Source organism: Salvelinus namaycush, chromosome 9, assembly GCF_016432855.1.
Source record: "Salvelinus namaycush isolate Seneca chromosome 9, SaNama_1.0, whole genome shotgun sequence".
Taxonomy (NCBI): Eukaryota; Metazoa; Chordata; class Actinopteri; order Salmoniformes; family Salmonidae; genus Salvelinus; species Salvelinus namaycush.
Genome location: NC_052315.1, coordinates 26,285,793 through 26,303,970, shown reverse-complemented (window position 1 = coordinate 26,303,970; position 18,178 = coordinate 26,285,793). Strand labels below are relative to the sequence as shown.

At 44.8% G+C, this 18,178-nt stretch overlaps 1 protein-coding gene across 1 annotated transcript in view; it reads left to right on the top strand.

Moving 5' to 3' along the window:
- Positions 1 to 6,251, top strand: part of LOC120053900 (nuclear pore complex protein Nup93) — a 42,598-nt gene extending 36,347 nt beyond the window's left edge. Inside the window, exons 7-21 of the mRNA XM_039001191.1 lie at positions 489 to 581; positions 728 to 867; positions 980 to 1,112; positions 1,280 to 1,437; positions 1,676 to 1,841; positions 2,001 to 2,094; positions 2,705 to 2,896; positions 3,028 to 3,154; positions 3,550 to 3,667; positions 3,889 to 4,005; positions 4,157 to 4,275; positions 4,439 to 4,556; positions 4,687 to 4,770; positions 5,612 to 5,740; positions 5,994 to 6,251. Coding sequence (XP_038857119.1) covers positions 489 to 581; positions 728 to 867; positions 980 to 1,112; positions 1,280 to 1,437; positions 1,676 to 1,841; positions 2,001 to 2,094; positions 2,705 to 2,896; positions 3,028 to 3,154; positions 3,550 to 3,667; positions 3,889 to 4,005; positions 4,157 to 4,275; positions 4,439 to 4,556; positions 4,687 to 4,770; positions 5,612 to 5,740; positions 5,994 to 6,104 — 1,899 coding nt within the window. The 3' untranslated portion in view covers positions 6,105 to 6,251. The remainder of the gene's footprint in view (positions 1 to 488; positions 582 to 727; positions 868 to 979; positions 1,113 to 1,279; positions 1,438 to 1,675; positions 1,842 to 2,000; positions 2,095 to 2,704; positions 2,897 to 3,027; positions 3,155 to 3,549; positions 3,668 to 3,888; positions 4,006 to 4,156; positions 4,276 to 4,438; positions 4,557 to 4,686; positions 4,771 to 5,611; positions 5,741 to 5,993) is intronic.
- Positions 6,252 to 18,178: the final 11,927 nt, after the last annotated feature.

The following is an 18,178-nucleotide window of genomic DNA, read 5'->3' as shown; positions in this document are numbered from 1 at the left end:
GTCAGGATGCAGCTGCACTGTAGTGCACTTCACTTCATAGTTATGGGGTCCTGCTAAACAAGGCAGCAATAGATCAAAGAATTGATTAGCTGGCAGAGCCAGGGCATGCTGGGTAATTTCTCTGCTCCACTGCACGGGGGTCGGACAGCCTGTCTCTGTATCGTCCTCCCCAGTCACTCGATAAACACTGGAGTTTTAGTCCACTGGTTAAAGAGGACAGAATGTGTCGCCATATTGCCTGCGGTGTCATCATGCTGCTCTTTATGATCTTCTTTGATGACCTCCTGAACGTTTTCATCCTTTTTGTCCTGTTTTTCATCATCCATCACTTCTCTATGCGGTCATAGTGTTCCCTGGGGACGACTGGGACCGGGGCGCGGATCAGGGCCCCCTGGTCTTAGTGCTGAAACGGACAGCATTCAGTCTGTCAGTACCTGTCTGTCCTCTGACCCATCTGTAAGTGTTTCTCTGCTTTTGTTCCGCCTCAGATCTACGTCTTCAATGAGAAGATAGTGAACGGACACGTCCAGCCCAACCTGGGCGACCTCTGTGCCTCAGTGGTAGACAGCCTGGATGACAAGGTTAGCTTCACGGAACCATTCCACATTCCTTTGTCTCTGTCTACGTTTGTCTTCCGCTGGGTTGGTAAATTCTCCAATGGCCAGTTGTGGACATTTTGGATAACGAGTGTGTATATCTGAATGAGTATATATGTTTGTCTCTACAGAACGTGTCAGATATGTGGCTGATGGTGAAGCAGATGACAGACGTGCTGCTGGTCCCAGCCAAAGACACGCTGAAGAGCCGCACGTCCGTGGACATGAAGATGGCTTTCGTCACGCAGGCCCTGCAGTTCCTGGAGAACAGGTCAGGGGGGAGAGCCGTAGAATTAGAATGAAAACACTCCCTAAATGTATTGCAAAATACACATGTAGTTACCCCTCCACTAACGTTTCTCTTTGTCTTCCCTCTACGGCAGCTACAAGAACTACACCATGGTGACGGTGTTTGGGAACCTGCACCAGGCCCAGCTGGGCGGAGTCCCTGGCACCTATCAGCTGGTGTGCAGCTTCCTCAACATCAAACTACCAGGGCCTCTGCCAGGCATGCAGGTACTACTGCCCCCCGCACTGCAGCACATTCTGCTAGAAACGACATTAGCACTGTGCCCAGCCTTACTTACTAGTCCAGCCTTCCCTGGACTATTCCAGTTGGCGTTTTTACTAAGTGTGGGGTAGAGACATGCAGGTTAACTCTGCTGTGTGTGTGTTTATAATAGGATGGTGAGGTGGAGGGTCACCCAGTCTGGGCTCTGATCTACTACTGCCTGCGCTGTGGGGACCTGGGGGCTGCCATGCAGGTGGTGAACCGGGCTCAGCACCAGCTGGGAGACTTCAAGACCTGGTTCCAGGAATATATGAACAGCCCTGACAGACGGTAGGAACCTCACATAATGTACCTCCGCTGTGTTAGTAAACTGTTCTAGGCTGATTAGCTTTCCATTTCACTTTCTCCTGGAATTTGACGTGCTGTAACAATATGGCTCAGAACACCAAAGCACCTGTGTGATTTCTTTGCTCATATGAATCGAATCTAATCTCCTTAGTACTCATTTTCTCTCCATCTCTTTCTGTCTACTGCTCTCTGTCTGACCTGTGCTGTGTCCTCTCCTCAGCTTGGCCCCTGCCACAGAGAACAAGCTGCGTCTCCACTACCGCAGAGTGCTGAGGAACAGCGCTGACCCCTACAAGAGGGCCGTCTACTGCCTCATTGGGAAGTGTGACATCGCAGACAACCATGGAGAGGTGGCCGACAAAACCGAGGACTACCTGTGGCTCAAGGTGCTTGCCTGATGACCAGTCTGTAGAGTCAGGATATTAATATTTTACCACTGTACATGATACGTAGCGCTAGTTGGGGAGAATCAGGTCAAATAGGTTTGCCTCTTGTAAATGAACCCTCACATTAACGTAGACCTGTCCCTTCCTCCATGCCCACAGCTCAACCAGGTGTGCTTCGATGACGACGGCAGCAATGCTCCTCAGGACAGACTGACACTGGCCCAGCTACAGAAACAGCTTCTAGAGGACTATGGTGAGTTCAGAACACTTCTGGGTACATGACAGCCAGACTACTAATTTGAACAAAAATAGACCTTCAATACTAATTCTGTTCTAAGAGAGAATACTGTCTAGGACTGGAGGACTCTATTAAAGTAGAGTTGTGTAATATCACCACTTCTCAGTCCCCCCTGGGAACTGCTCTGCTCAGATAAAGGAGTGCTTCACTGTTCACTCTTAAGACTTAAACTTTTCTTAAGTTTTATCAGACATAAGGAGGCAAAGTTCTCCCACCTGGAGGATGAATCATGGCTTGTTATCTCGCTCATTTCCACACAGTGCAATAAAAGGTGACTGTGACTCATAGATAAGCTTGCTGCCTTTCAAAATGGCTGATGTATTCATGTTTACTTCCTACTTGGTTGAACATGAACTTTACTGAGAGGGATTAATGCAAGTTGATGACTAAGTAGTAGAAGTGGAATAGTTTTGGTTTGTTTGTAATTGTTTAGAATCTTTGTAATGCGGCGCAAATACATTTCTGACTTTATTAATATATATTCAATTAGCATGTTCTATTCCCTTTCCCATGATGTGAATGTGATCCTAATGATTTAGTGTTTATTTCTGTTCCTTATCTGCAGGAGAGTCCCACTTCTCAGCCATCCAGCAACCGTTCCTGTACTTCCAGGTGCTGTTCCTCACGGCCCAGTTTGAGGCTGCGGTGGCCTTCCTGTTCCGGGTGGAGCGTCTACGCAGTCATGCTGTTCACGTGGCTCTGGTTCTCTACGAGCTAGGGCTGCTGCTCAAGTCATCTGGACAGAGCGCACAACTGTGTACGTCAGGCTACGTGTTTGACTTCCTCTACATTTGCTTAATTTCTAGTCTCACACTTGTATTTCACACTTGTTTCTTGTAGTTTTGAAGCTGATGGCTACTGATAAGTGAATGTTTTTCTACGTTTCAGTGAGTCAGGAGGCTGGGGACCCCCCTATGGTCCGACGGCTCAACTTCATCCGTCTCCTCATGCTCTACACACGCAAGTTTGAGTCCACAGACCCCCGGGAAGCTCTACAGTACTTCTACTTCCTACGGTTCGTTAAGTTACATTGCAGCCATCCTCCTAAGAGATGCTGCTGTCAGTTGGAGAGACCTCTCCACCACTCCACTGTGTGTCAATAACACTTGGAGGCATGGCGGTATAAAGGGAAAATTAAGTCTTTGTTAGGGGATTTCTGGGTGATTGAAGAGATGAGGCCTCATGAATAAGCCAGTGGGCCATGAATCCAGTTCACCATGAATAATACAGAGGCTTTCACACATGCCCTTGGTTGGGTCATTTACTCTTTCTATTGGGGTTAAGAGAATTAAGCGTTTTGATTAGAGCCTTCAGACCTCTATTGTTAATTAAAAGCTGTAATGTGTATCAAATAGTTTTGTTTGAATATCAAATATGTGATTGTCTATCCTCTCTTCCTTTTGGGTACAGGAATGAAAAAAACAGCCAAGGAGAGAACATGTTTTTGTGCTGTGTTAGCGAGCTGGTGATTGAGAGTCGAGAGTTTGACATGCTTCTGGGAAGACTGGAAAAAGATGGCAGCAGGAAGGTAATGGTCACACCTTTGTTCTCACTCATGATAAATGTATGTTTTAAGAGAAGACTCTCGGTTCAAACCCCTCTTTAAATGTTATTCACTTCATTGTGCATAATGATCCATTTTGTGAAAGCAATCATGGTGCTGCTGATTTTTCCATTGTGCTCGCGGCACCCGGGAATGTGTATTCGGGCTGTTCAAAGAGTTGACTGTGCCTTGTGCTTCTCCCCCAGCCTGGAGTGATTGATAAATTTGCCGGAGACACGCGAGCCATTATCACAAAAGTGGCGCTGGAGGCAGAGAACAAGGGCCTGTTTGAGGAAGCAGTCAAACTGTATGAGCTGGCCAAGGTGAGCAGGGCTTTGGGTGGCAAACGTTGGGGTCAAGCAGTGTCAGTGGGTTTACTCTAGGTGAAGGAATGGGCCGAGTTGATAGAGACGAAGAGTAGAAAAAAATGAAATGTCTCCTCACATTTCTCTATTTTCCTCCTCTGATCTGTAGAATCCAGACAAGGTCCTAGAGCTGATGAACAGGCTGCTGAGTCCTGTTATTGCCCAAGTGGGCTCCACCCAGTCCAATAAGGAGAGACTGAAGAACACTGCTGTTGCCATCGCTGAGCGGTAACATCCTGGCATCATCTACATTCTGCATTACCACTGAAATTAGAACTTGTTTGACATTGCATCTTATAGGCTTACTGAAAGCAATTGTGTTAGAAAAGATGAGTGGACCATTGAGGCTAAGTTCTCTAACTTCAGTGTGTGGTCTTGTTCTCTGTTTCAGGTACCGGACCCACGGTGTCGCTGGAGAGAAGTCTGTGGACAGCACCTTCTACCTGCTGCTGGACCTCATGACCTTCTTTGATGAGTACCATGTTGGTCACATAGACCAGGCCTACGATGTGAGTCTGACACCCAGGGCTTCCTGCCTGATGGCTTACAATGCTGTTTATTCAGATGGAACTGATAGTAGTTATGATGACCTCTTCTTTAACTGTCCCTCCCCTGTATCTCTCTCTCTATTTATGTCAGGTTATGGAGAGACTGAAGCTGGTCCCTCTGAGTCAGAACAGTGTGGAGGAGAGGGTCGCTGCATTCCGTAATTTCAGTGATGAGGTGAGATACTGCACTTTAATTACACTCAGTATGCAGCACCACACATCCAAAGTCTACATGTAATCTTTTATCCTTTAAAAAAAAAATATTGATTACATGCTCAGTAAACAACAGGTGTGGAGTAGCAATGAAATTGTTATTTATTGATCCTTCCCAACAATGCAGCGAGAAAGAAAATAGAGAAATTATAGAAAAGTAAAACAAATAATAGATACAAATGCTATATACAGTACCGAGTAGTTGTGCAGGGATATGAGGTAATTGGTGGAGATATGTACATATAACTAGGAATAAAAGTGACAGATAGTAAATGGTAGTATCAGCGTATGTGATAAGTCAAAGTTAGTACAAAAGGGTCAATGCAGATAGTCCGGGTAGCTATTTGGTTAACTATTTAACAAACTATTTAGCAGTCTCATAGCTTGTGGGTAGAAGCTTTTCAGGGTCCTCCTGTTGGTTCCAGACGTAGTGCATCTTGACTGCTTGCCGTGCAGTAGCAGAGGGAACAGTTTATGACATGGGTGGCTGGAGTCTTTGAGCATTTGCAGGGCCTTCCTCTGACATTGCCTGCTATAGAGGTTCCGGACAGCATGGAGCTCGGCCCCAGTGATGTACTGGGCCGTAAGCACTGCCCTCTGTAGCACTTTGGATGCCAAGCAGTTGCCATACTAAGCGGTGATGCAGCCAGTCAAGATGCTCTCAATGGTGCAGATGTAGAACTTTTTGAGGACAACGGCCTGTTTGAGGAAGCATGAAACTAAATGAGCTGGCCAAGGTGAGCAGGGCTCTGGGTTGCAAAGGTCCCTGTCTTACCTGCATTGTCCTTTGCATGTTGTTCCAGGTCAGGCATAATTTGTCGGAGGTTCTCCTGGCCACCATGAACATCCTGTTCATGCAGTACAAACGTCTGAAGGGCGCCACAGCAGGAACCCCTGGTCGACCACAAAGATCCATGGAGGACAGAGACTCGGTGAGGAGATGGTGACCTCTCAGGGCAATACTGGCCATGGGATAAAAATGGAGGGACTTTATTAAGTCATTGAGGGACTTTTGGGGGCTATGTGTTGTGATGGACTGGGCAGTAGAGACATGCCTCTGCTCTATTATGTGTTATTTCATTGAATAATGAGTACTGCACCATCTTGTTTTGACACAGGGTTGATTTCACTGTCAACTCTAAGATGTTAACATGCCCTTTTGGCATTTTCTGTGTTTGTCAACAGCAACTGCGCAGCCAGGCTCGAGCACTGATCACATTTGCTGGGATTATCCCATACCGCATGGCAGGCGACACCAATGCCCGGCTGGTGCAGATGGAGGTCCTAATGAACTGACTCCAAAATACCCCAAAGCCCCAGCCATACCCATCCTTCTCATCAACTGTCTGATTTTTTTTGTGCATTTTTCCCATTTCTTTGTCTTTATGTTGCTCCATATTTGTATTTTTTCATAAATTGAAATAAAATGTCAGTTCAATTTAATTTCTTATGCATTCATTTCATTATAAACCCATTATTTGATTCATTTTAATTTAGTTTGGCAGTTTGCTTATTGTTTTTTCCATTCTTATCCATCATGGATGGTCATCTATAAAATGATTAGTGGTATGAGTACTACCTGGATTTCAAGAAAACACTGAAAGAAATATTTTTACTCTTAGATTAATTTGGAATTATTGATTTTAAAATTAATTGTGGCTTTTGATATTATTTTATGGTAAAAGGGATAGTTAACATTTTTGGCAATGAAGCCCCCCCCCCCAGAGTCAGATGTGCACAAACTGCAGGCAGAGACATAAAAATCGTATCCATGAGTATAGGAAATGTATGCACTCACTGTAAATCGTTCTGGATAAGAGCATCTGCTGAATGACTAAAATGTAAAATCTGACTGGGTAAGTAGAAAAAAGGGCTTGGTTGCCAAAATGTCAAACTATCCCTGAGACATGGCTGCCTATAGTCAAGAAGCAACAGGGAATTGCGAATCATTGCACTAGCCATAATCCAGTGGTCCAGGAGGAACAAAAGCTTGCAAAAAGTTTTAATTAAAGTATTCACAAGATGTGTGTTCTACATTAAAATCCACCTCAACAGGCGATTTTTAAAAAATATTTTGAGAAATCATTGATAATGAGATTTTGTGGGTGCTAGAATGAAAATTCAACATCCACTGTATACTCTTCGTTGATGGAACGGCACACAGAGACAAAATGTATCCCTGCTGGTGGCTTTCTATTAGGAATTACATGATAATGATATGTCTCTTTGCTACTAGTCATACTGGATTGATTGCCTTAGAAAGGCCAATATGTTTCTTTGGATAACATTATTTTTTTATGACTGATAATATCACAGCAGCTGAAGAAATGACACAGTGTAGGTAATAACTGAATTGAAAGAACATTGTGATGGGCTTTGTCATGTGTGACACTGCTGCACTTATTGACAGATGGTTAGAAGGGAAGGAAATGCCCTGAGAGAACACAGAAGGGAGTCTTTGCTTCACTTGGCTGCACTAGATTGTTGAAGCTGTTCCCTCTCAAACTTAACCCATTGTCACCACAGGGGACTTGTGTTCATTATGGAGAGAATCAAACTTGACTGTGCATGCTCTTTTACTGTAGTGCTTTAACTTTTCACTCACAGCCCTTCCCATCATCATTGGATCTGTGCTGGAGTTAGTTACCACCTCGGACTATGATCCTCTTTCCTTTGTTATTGAGACGGTCCTTTTACTTTGCACCACATCACAACCTGCTCTAGTGAAGATCAGTCTCTGTGTCGAGAAGACATGGACTGGGAGCTCCCTCTGCCACGGTTTATCCATTCTAAGGTGTGTGTGCTGCAGCTGGTGTTGTGAATCAGGCCGATGCCACACACCCGCTATAACCCGGCTATTTCACAACACCAGGGTGGCACTGCACCACTGCCAACGAGACGCCAAGGGCAAGCAACAAGCAGCTTTGAGGAGCCGAAGATCAAATTACCTACTAGAGTACCTACAGTTCATTTGATGAAATGTCTGCTGTGATTTTGATTTTAATGACATGTACAAGTATTTGATTCAATGTGTTTTTACTTAATTTTGTGTCAGATTTAGCAATACAATTATGCCCCAATGAGGCAAAAACACTATACTTTGGGAGATTCCAGGAGGAGTTTGATCATTTGTTAAAAAGATATGTTTTCAGGATATAATTAATTTTAAAAAGTTATATTTTGGAGCAAATGCAGTCAGGGGGATCAAGAGTTTTGAATAGTGAGGTTTCTGTACCAGGACTTGTCTGCAGTGTCAGCTGTATTGTAATATGCTCAACTGTGCAAGTTAATGAGAAACTCGATGAAAGGACTGCTGGCACAACATCCCACTGTGCACACCTTTGTTGAATCAACGTTGTTTCAATGTCATTTGTCAACGTATTGTGATGTGGGAAATACATTGGATTTGAAAAAAGTCATCAACCAGTACCTGTGTATTGGGTGAACAATCCGTGTAGTTTTTGGCCAATTAATATTTCCTATTAGATGACAAGATAAAAAACGAGTAAAGGGTTGTTCCTCATTTATTTTATTTGAATCCGAAATCAAACAACACATAAACGGTTTGTTTTGTGTTTTTTGTTGTCTAAAGGAAATGTTAAATAAAGATAAATGGAATAATGATTTGATTATTCAAATGTCTTTTTAATGGTCGGTTCTGGTTCAACCCATGCACTGTATGTTTTGGCAAATTGGTGTCTTCCTGACAACACAGAAAATTATAAATGGGTCTTTCTTTGTTTTATGCAGATATAATGGCTATTTATATATATAAAAAAATGTTTCTCATTCCAATGATTTGATTATTGACTGTCACTGTAGTGGGTCATGTGACCAGTCCTGAGTCCAAAATTGGCCTAGGTCAGTGAAACAATTACTTCCACAACTTTTACAACCCTAACGACTAACATGTAACCTACATAATTGTGGATAGGCGCTATAACATGCCACCGATCACCACAAGCTTCAGTGCCTACGAACTTAGACAACATGACCACAAGGGCAGTCAGCCACGGTGCTGTGAAATTCATGCGTCTTGACCAATGATCTATACAGTGGTCATGACCCATGGAGATTCAGTTTTCAGTTTTGCCTATGTCAGGATCTGGCCATTTGTGATGAGCATAATAACGACATCAATAATAGGGTATGAAATAAACTCTGACCACGGACCTATAGTGCTTTGAAACTCCAATGAGCAACCGTGCGGAAAGATCAGGGCCCGGTTTCACAAAATCATATTGGTTCATCGCTAGAATGGTTCTCACGATTAACTAAGCCTTAAAATGCTTTTGGCAAACCAAGCCCTGTGCCTCGTTTTCCAGAGCCATCGTATAGCGTTAAAATCTTCGTTAGAACCATCTTACGATGTATCTTTAGCAGCCGAGGTGTTTCCCTGAGCCTTCGTTAGTAACGTGGCTCTTAAAACCCTTGCACACCTACAACCACTTATAGAGCAGCCAAAGTGCACGGTTAGGCTGAATCTTGTCAGTACAAATTTGAACCACCCGGAACACTATAAACGCCAAGCCATTGTCAGAGGAACAACAATAATACAGCATATGGCTGCTATTCAGCAGATTGTTGCTCTCCGAGATAACCGGCGGTGCCGGTTGGTGTATTTAAATGCGCTTATTCTCAACAAACTGAGCCCATTGCAGTCTCAATGATGGGGCAGAAATACAGGGTCCCACGAGACGAGATACTCAGACTGCTCGACCTTGTTTCTCCTTCAAGCAGGTAGAGTTTTCTCCAGGTCCTTCGTGATGGACACGTCATCATAACATGAAAAAAAATAAACAAGATGTGTGCAATAGAGGTTTAGTTACTGTATATATACTGAACAAAAATATAAACGCAACATTCTTTAATACAGTTCATATAACTGGGAATGCAGATATGCATCTGTTGGTCACAGATACATAAAAAAAAGGTAGGGGCATGGATCAGAAAAACCGTCAGTATCTGGTGAGACCACCATTTGCATGACCTTTGCATAGCGTTGATCAGGCTGTTGATTGTGGCCTGTGGAATGTTGTCCCACTTCAATGGCTGTGTGAAGTTGCTGAATATTGGCGGAACTAGAACACACTGTCGTACACGTCAATCCAGAGCATCCCAAACATGCTCAATGGGTGACATGTCTGGTGAGAATACAGGCCATGGAAGAACTGGGACATTTTCGGATTCTAGGAATTGTGTACAGATACTTGCAACATGGGGCAGTGCATTATCATGCTGAAATATGAGGTGATGGCTGCGGATGAATGGCATGACAATGGGGCTCAGGATCTCGTCACGGTATCTCTATACATTCAAATTGTCATTGAGCAAATGCAATTGTGTTCGTTGTCCGTAGCTTATGCCTGCCCATACCATAACCCCACCGCCACCATGAGGCACTCTGTTCACAACGTTGACATCAGCAAACAGCTTGCCCACACAATGCCATACACGTGGTCTGCGGTTGTGATGCCGGTTGGACATACTGTCAAATTCTCTAAAATTATGTTGGAGGTGGCTATTGGTAGAGAAATTAACATTCAGTTCTCTGGCAACAGCTCTGGTGAACACTCTTGCAGTTTGCATGCCAATTGCACGCTCCCTCAAAATTTGAGATATCTGTGGCATTGTGCTGTGTGACAAAACTGCACATTTTAAAGTGAGCTTTTACTGTCCCCCGCACAAGGTGTATCTGTGTAATGATCATGCTGTCTAGTCAGCTTCTTGATATCCCACACCTATCAGGTGGATGGATTATCTTGGCAAAGGAGAAATGCTCACTAACTAGGATGTAAACAAATTTATGCAGAACATTTGAGAGAATGGAACATTTCTGGGATCTTTAATTTCAACTCATGAAACATGGGACCAACTCTTTACATGGTACAATTGAATAGGCCAAAAGCATAGCCAATCCATTCAGTGAAATGAATGATTGAGGCTGGAGTCAAATGCTACATTGATTTAGGGCGTATGCCCGCTGAAGACAAGTCACATAGGCCTACTGGCTATGTCATCGCTGGATGGGCTAAATAATGTAAAGCTATTTTGTGACAATGTATTTTTGTTGCAAATTGCTATAGGCCTATACTTAAACAAAATTGCATTGAAACAAATTCATCGATCCAATGATTTACCATCCGTAAGCTATAGGACAAGGTGCAGCTATATGGTTTGATGCGGTTTCGTGGACTTCCCCACTGATAACCGGTAATCCCTTGTTAAATCGGAACAGCCTCAGCTCATATATTTAGGCATATACTAAGCTCCTATATGTCCGCACGTGATGACATTCATAGGCTAATGCTTATATGTGGAGGCGTTGCCTGAACAAAAGTGTGCACAATAGGCTCACTAATAACCAATTTGTTTATCATCTCAGGCACTGGCCTCTAATTGACACAGCTGTTTTACCTGTATTCTGACAGGTTCAGGATCCTGGACAGCGTTGATAAAAAAAACGTAAGTGCTGAGAGTTCAGGATGAGAGGCAACGGGTGAGACTATTATAGAATCTTCATTCAAAAGATCTAAAAGGTCTTCTGGCTCTCTTACATGTGGAACCTATTTCCTGACTTCTCGTAGACTACGAGAAGTCAGGAAATAGGTTCCACATGTAAGAGAGCCAGAAGAAGATTTAAATTGCGTCCTCTCTACCTTGTCTCCTCAAAACCCATTAAAAAATATTTATTTTTTATTTTTTTATTTAACCTTTATTTAACTAGGCAAGTCACCAATTTGAGGAGAAAGCCATATGTCCCTCCCCTCTGACCTTCTCCAATGGGTTTTGAGAAGGAGGCGAGGAGATAGGACACGATGAGTGTGAAATTGAGATCTTCCCTGGACGGCTCCATCAGACTCATCTTTCCCTGCTTTCGCTGTTGCCATGCACACAGTGGGCTCACAGAGACTGTGCAAGCACTAAGGAAAGTCAGTGTGTAATTACATAGGCGTTTACCCACATCCCTTATAGTCAACCTTTTAAATTGAGTTACATTTTTTAACTGTACTGTTGTTTGTCCCCCAAACTTCCCACATCAGGAGAGTGGTTCCAGCATAGTGGACCCCATCATTGGCATCTGCATCATTGGAGTGATCACTGTCACATGTCTGCTGGCCATGTCATTGGCTGGGATGGAATGGGAGTCCAAGGTCAATTTAACCTGCCACTAGGAAGCAATATTTCTAAATAAACTACAGTATATGCCTGGTGTCAAGATGTAGGAGAAATAGAGAGGTGAGGTGTAATTGAAATTAACTTCAATTTTATTATTTAAGTATTTAAGTTGTTTGAGGTATTTTTTGTGAGCCTCTGAATATGTATTGTGGTGCATTGTGTTTGAAGTGAGTGTTCATTAATAAGCCTGATTAATACAGCATCTGAATTGAACATCCCATCTCCCTTTCATGTAAATCTCTCTCGGACAAGGTTACTTTTATCAATATATTCGGCTCTATTTACTATAAGATTCGAAAATGCTAATTAGCATCAAAGTATACATCGTGCAAGACTAAAAATCCCTGCAAACTCCTGCACGTAATCTCTAGCTGGCACCTTTGCTACCCCATTTATTAATTACTACATTTAGCTAACATTAGATAATTAATTCAGAGATTCTTACCTTTGCCTAGATTCGTCAGTTTCGTCCAGATCATGGCATTTGTAGTTCTTTATGATAGCCACATTAGCAGCTAATTAGCATTTCATTTGTTGGGGCTAAATACAAGTGAATATATTGATAAAGGTCACCTTGTCGAGAGAGATTTACACGGATATGAAAATGTCACGCCAGGATAAGACTCATACTGTTGTACACTATTGCGTTATATTAATAGCCTAAATTATGAATATCCAAACTTCTCATCACATTACGAATAGTAGGCTATTTTACATAAGTCTGCACATGCGATGATGCATGAAATGCTTTATTATAAAGGTACATTTTTAATGGTGAAAATCAGCTTCCCCAAACTTGAAACTCACACGCAGCCTGTGCTGAGGACCTAATGCGAACAATGTCAGCATTTTCTTACTGAATCAACTAAATAAAAATGTCTCACTTTGTATTTAAACTTCTTATTCCCTCTCTTCTTGCCTCCCTCCTCTCATACCTCAGTGTCTAGTTCTCAGTGTTCTGCCCAGTACGCCTGCACTGGTCGACATTGTTGGAACCTTTACCAAGAATCTAAGCCTGATGATGTGTAGGAATGTTGTCACTGAGTTATCATATTAAATCATTGTACAGAAATTGACATCTAGGGTTGTCCTATTGCCCGGGGAAAGTGACCTGAACAGTTGCACAAGTTGAGCCTGCTCTGAGGTTGTCCCATTGGGCAGGTGATTTTTTTCTTATTGATAACAACCAAAATGCAAAGAATGTTAGTCACTGTTTTTCTGATTCCTCCCCTGTATGTAGGTGAAAATAGCCACTTAACATTTTCAGGCAAGTGATAACAATCTTAGGTCAACCAAAAAATACTCCCGACATGACTAATGGGCAAGTGCCTTTCAGATCTTAAAGGTGCAAAATGCAGAAATCGCTCTACCATTTCCTGGATGTTAAAATTCTAATAGTTCACCTAATTTCAGTTTATGTGACAAAACCAGAAATGTATAATGTAGAGAATCATTGTACCATCTAAAACAGTGAAATATGTTTTCAATAACCAAAAATGTTGTTTTTTCAGCCAGTAAATAGTGAACATAGAACAGATCTACCGCTTCTTAGACTTGAGTTCAATGAGAATGACAGATCTATAACTCACATATGTGTTGGGCCGCCCAAAAAGTTACGTATTGAAGGTTAAACTAATAATATATGCCACTTAGCAGATGCTTTTATCCAAAGCGACTTAGTCATGCATGCATACATTTTTATGTATGGGTGGCTTTAGCAAGAATCAAACTCACAACGCTTGGCATCGCAAGCACCACGCTCTACCGACTTTTATTTTTTTATTTCACCTTTATTTAACCAGGTAAGCTAGTTGAGAACAAGTTCTCATTTACAACTGCGAGCTGGCCAAGATAAAGCAAAGCAGTGCGACACAAACAACACAGAGTTACACATGGAATAAAAAAGTGTACAGTCAATAACACAATAGGGGGGGGAAATAAAGTCTATATACAGTGTGTGCAAATGGCGTGAGGAGGTAAGGCAATAAATAGGCCATAGTAGCGAAGTAGCTGAGCCACACATGTTTGTGCATGAGCTATTTTTTTGTATTCTATGCCATAAACCTCTCTCTCTGTTACCCTGCTGTGCCAAAAGGGAGGGCCTTCTCCCTCAGCTGTGGACGCTGCCAGTAGCAACAGTCATGTGACCTGACTGAACAAGTGGCGGATCAAATCCTTGTATCAAGGTGTGGTGGCAGATGACCTGCACACTGTGTTTCAGATGCTGCTCCAGGTGGGCCAACTTCCAAGCCTCATCTCCATCACCGCAGTAGTGAGATCTAGTAGAACAATGGTCTAGATCCAGTTCATCATGTGGTTCCATACTGCAGGATTTAATCCATGTGTTATAATGTATTCCCCCAGGGTGCAGGTTTTGTCAGATATCCTCCTGATGGGGTTCAAAAGGAACTGGCATAAAATCAAATCAAAAATCAAATTTTATTGGTCACATAGACATGGTTAGCAGATGTTAATGCGAGTGTAGTGAAATGCTTGTGTTTCTAGTTCCGACCATGCAGTAATATCTAACAAGTAATCTAACAATTTCACAACATGTCAGGACCCGGTTACGAACTCGGGTCTCCGGTGTGAGAAACAGTCACTTAGCAAACTGAGCCACTAATAGTCGGCAGAACCCAGAAGATGAGGCAGACACAGCAGTACTTGAGACGGTGTTTTAATAAAGTAAAAAGGAAAGTTCTTCAGGCAAAAATATAAATCTACAACGTCAAAAGTAATTCCAAGAGAAAAAGGTAATCCTCCAAGTCAAAAGGTAAATCCACAAGGTGGTAGGTACAGCAGGAAAAAGCCTCAAGATAATCAAAAATAAATAAACGAGAACAAAAACAGAGTACCACAAGAGAGTCCAACTGGAGCAACAAATGTTCACAGCATTGCTAGGGCTGGGTGCTAACATTCAAACACAGAGCAAAGAACTGAGGAAAACTAAGGGTTTAAATACATACAAGGGAAATGAGGCACAGGTGCAAATAATAACTGGAAACAAGGGAAAACAAAAGGGTCAAAAAAGCACACTGGGGGCATCTAGTGGCCAAAACCGGAACAATCTTGGCCAAATCCTGACAGAATCCCCCCCTAGGAACGGCTCCTGACGTTCCTACCAGCTTTCTCGGGGTGGAGGGCCCTGAACTGTCGATTGAGGTCAGGGTCCAGTATGTCTTTGGCAGGAACCCAGGAGCGCTCCTCGGGACCGTAGCCTTCCCAGTCCACCAGATACTGCCAGGACTGCTGCACCCGGCGGGAATCCAGTATCTGGTGGACGGTATAAGCTGGCTGGCCTCCGATGACACGGGGTGAAGGGGGAGGTCTGCCTGCCGGGACAAGGGGAGAAAGAAAAGAGGTTTTACTAAGGAAATGTGAAACGTGGGATTCATCTTAAGGGATCTGGGTAAGTGCAGGTGATATGTAAACGGGGTTCACTCTCCTGGCAACCTTAAAGGGACCGATGTATTTCTGGGACAGCTTGCGCGACTCCACCCGTAGCGGTAAGTTTTGTGGAGAGCCAGACTCTCTGGCCGGGGCGCAGGGTAGGCCCGGGATGGTGACGTCTGTTGGCTTGTCGTTGGTACCGCTGTGAGGAACGCAGAAGATTAAGACGGGTCTTCCTCCACGTAAGCCGACAGCGTCTGATGAACTTCAAGGCTGAAGGCACTCCGACTTCTGCCTCCTGGTCCGGGAACAATGGAGGGGCATAGCCAATCTGACTCTCGTGCGGGGACATACCAGTGGAGGAGGAGCGCAAGGTGTTGTGCTCGTACTCGGCCCAAACAATGAAGGATGACCATGTGGACGGGTTGTTGGAGGCCATACATCTGAGGGCGGTTTCCAGCTCTTGATTCATCCTCTCGGTTTGGCCGTTGGACTCCGGGTGGTACCCTGAAGATAGACTGGCAGTGGTCCCTATGAGTTGGCAGAAGGCCTTCCAAAACCTTGAGGCGAACTGGGGACCTCTGTCGGAAACCATATCTTGAGGAATGCCGAAGACTCGGAACACATGGTTAATTACCAACTCAGCCGTTTCCTTGGCAGAAGGTAACGTAGTCAAGGGGACGAACCTGGCCGCCTTAGAAAACCTGTCGATGATGACTAGGATAGTAGTATTACCATGGGACGGAGGAAGGCCAGTAATAAAGTCCAACGAGATATGGGACCAGGGTCGGTGGGGAATAGATAAAGGGTGAAGGAGTCCTTGAAGGCGGAGGTGAGAAGATTTGCCCTGGTAGCACACGGGACAGGCCTTGACGAAAGTGGCAACGTCTTCTTTTATGGTGGGCCACCAGAACTTTCGCTGGATGAACTCCAAGGTGCGACCTACGCCCGGGTGACAGGTGAGGCGAGAGGAGTGCCCCAACAGAAGGACCTGGGTCCTCGCTGCCTTGGGGACAAACAACCGATTGGCAGGACCTCCTTTCGGACCCGGTTCGATAGCTTGAGCTCGTCTCACGGTATCCTCAACTTGCCACGAGATCGGGGCCACAATCTTAGCGGCAGGAAGGACAGGCATGTCAGTATCTTCGAATGGCAGGAGCGTAGACTCGGGACAAGGCGTCCGGTTTGAGATTCTTCGACCCGGGCCAATAGGTGAGGATAAACTGGAATCGATTGAAGAAAAGAGACCATCGAGCTTGTCTGGAGTTCAACCGCTTCGCCTGCTGGATATACTCCAGATTTTTGTGGTCTGTAAGCACTTGAAACGGTTGAGAAGCCCCCTCGAGCCAGTGTCTCCATTCCTTCAATGCCATCTTAACCGCTAGGAGTTCACGATCCCCCACATCGTAGTTCCTCTCGGCCGGGGTAAGCCGGTGTGAGAAGAAGGCGCAAGGGTGGAGCTTCTTGTCTTCACCCCTCTGAGACAGGACAGCTCCAACACCAACCTCTGATGCGTCTACCTCCACCACAAAAGGTTCATCCGCAGTCGGTAGTGTCAGGATGGGAGCAGAGAGGATGCGCTGCTTGAGTCCTTGGAAGGCCGTCTCAGCTTCTTTTCCCCACAGAAACCTTGCGTTGCCACCCTTGGTTAAAGCTGAGAGAGGGGCTGGCACCAAGCTGAAGTTCTTGATGAACTTCCGGTAAAAGTTTGTGAAGCCCAGGAAACGCTGAACTTCCTTAACGGACTTGGGGGTGGGCCAATCCGCTACCGCCCCTACCTTCCTGGAGTCCATTTGGACTCGACCGGGTTCCACTACAAATCCCAGGAATTGTACTCGGGAGGAATGGAATTCACATTTTTCCGGCTTAACGTACAAATGGCTGTCTAGGAGGCGTTTGAGTACTTGTCTGACATGCTTTGTGTGTTCTTGAAGGGAGCTCGAAAAGATGAGGATGTCATCCAAGTAAACGAACACGAAGATGTTAAGCATATCCCTAAGCACATCGTTTATGAGCGCTTGGAACACAGCCGGGGCGTTGGTCAGGCCGAAGGGCATCACCAAGTATTCGTAGTGACCAGTAGGCGTGTTGAAAGCGGTCTTCCACTCGTCACCGTGTCTGACCCGCACAAGATGGTATGCGTTCCGCAGGTCAAGCTTAGTGAAGACAGCTGCTTCCTGGAGCAGCTCAAATGCTGTGGCCATAAGGGGTAGCGGGTAGCGGTTACGGACGGTTATGGCATTGAGTCCCCGGTAGTCGATGCAAGGACGTAATCCACCGTCTTTTTTGGCCACAAAGAAAAACCCTGCTCCCGCGGGCGGGGTGGACGGATGAATGAGGCCTGCTGCCAGAGCGTCCTTGATGTAGGTATCCATAGCAGCTCATTCGGGAGGAGATAGGGAAAAGATCAGACCCCTGTGAGGGCAGGTGCCCGGAAACAGGTCGATGGGGCAATCGTAAGGTCTATGGGGTGGTAGCATGGTGGCCCTCTGTTTGCTAAATACCGGTTTGAGGTCATGGTAACACTCGGGAACTCGGGACAAGTCGATGGATTCTAGAGACTCGGGAGGAGAACTCGGGGAACTCGGGACAGGACGATGGATTCTAGAGACTCGGGAGGAGAACTCGGAGAACTCGGGAAGATACAAGTGGCTTGGCACGTAGGACCCCACTGCTTGACAGTGCCCACAGACCAGTCGATGTGAGGGTTATGGCTGTGAAGCCAGGGGTAGCCAAGGACGAGGGAACTCGGAACAGGACGGATGGGAGGAGGTTATGTTTCCCGTTACAGTCCCCCCAGG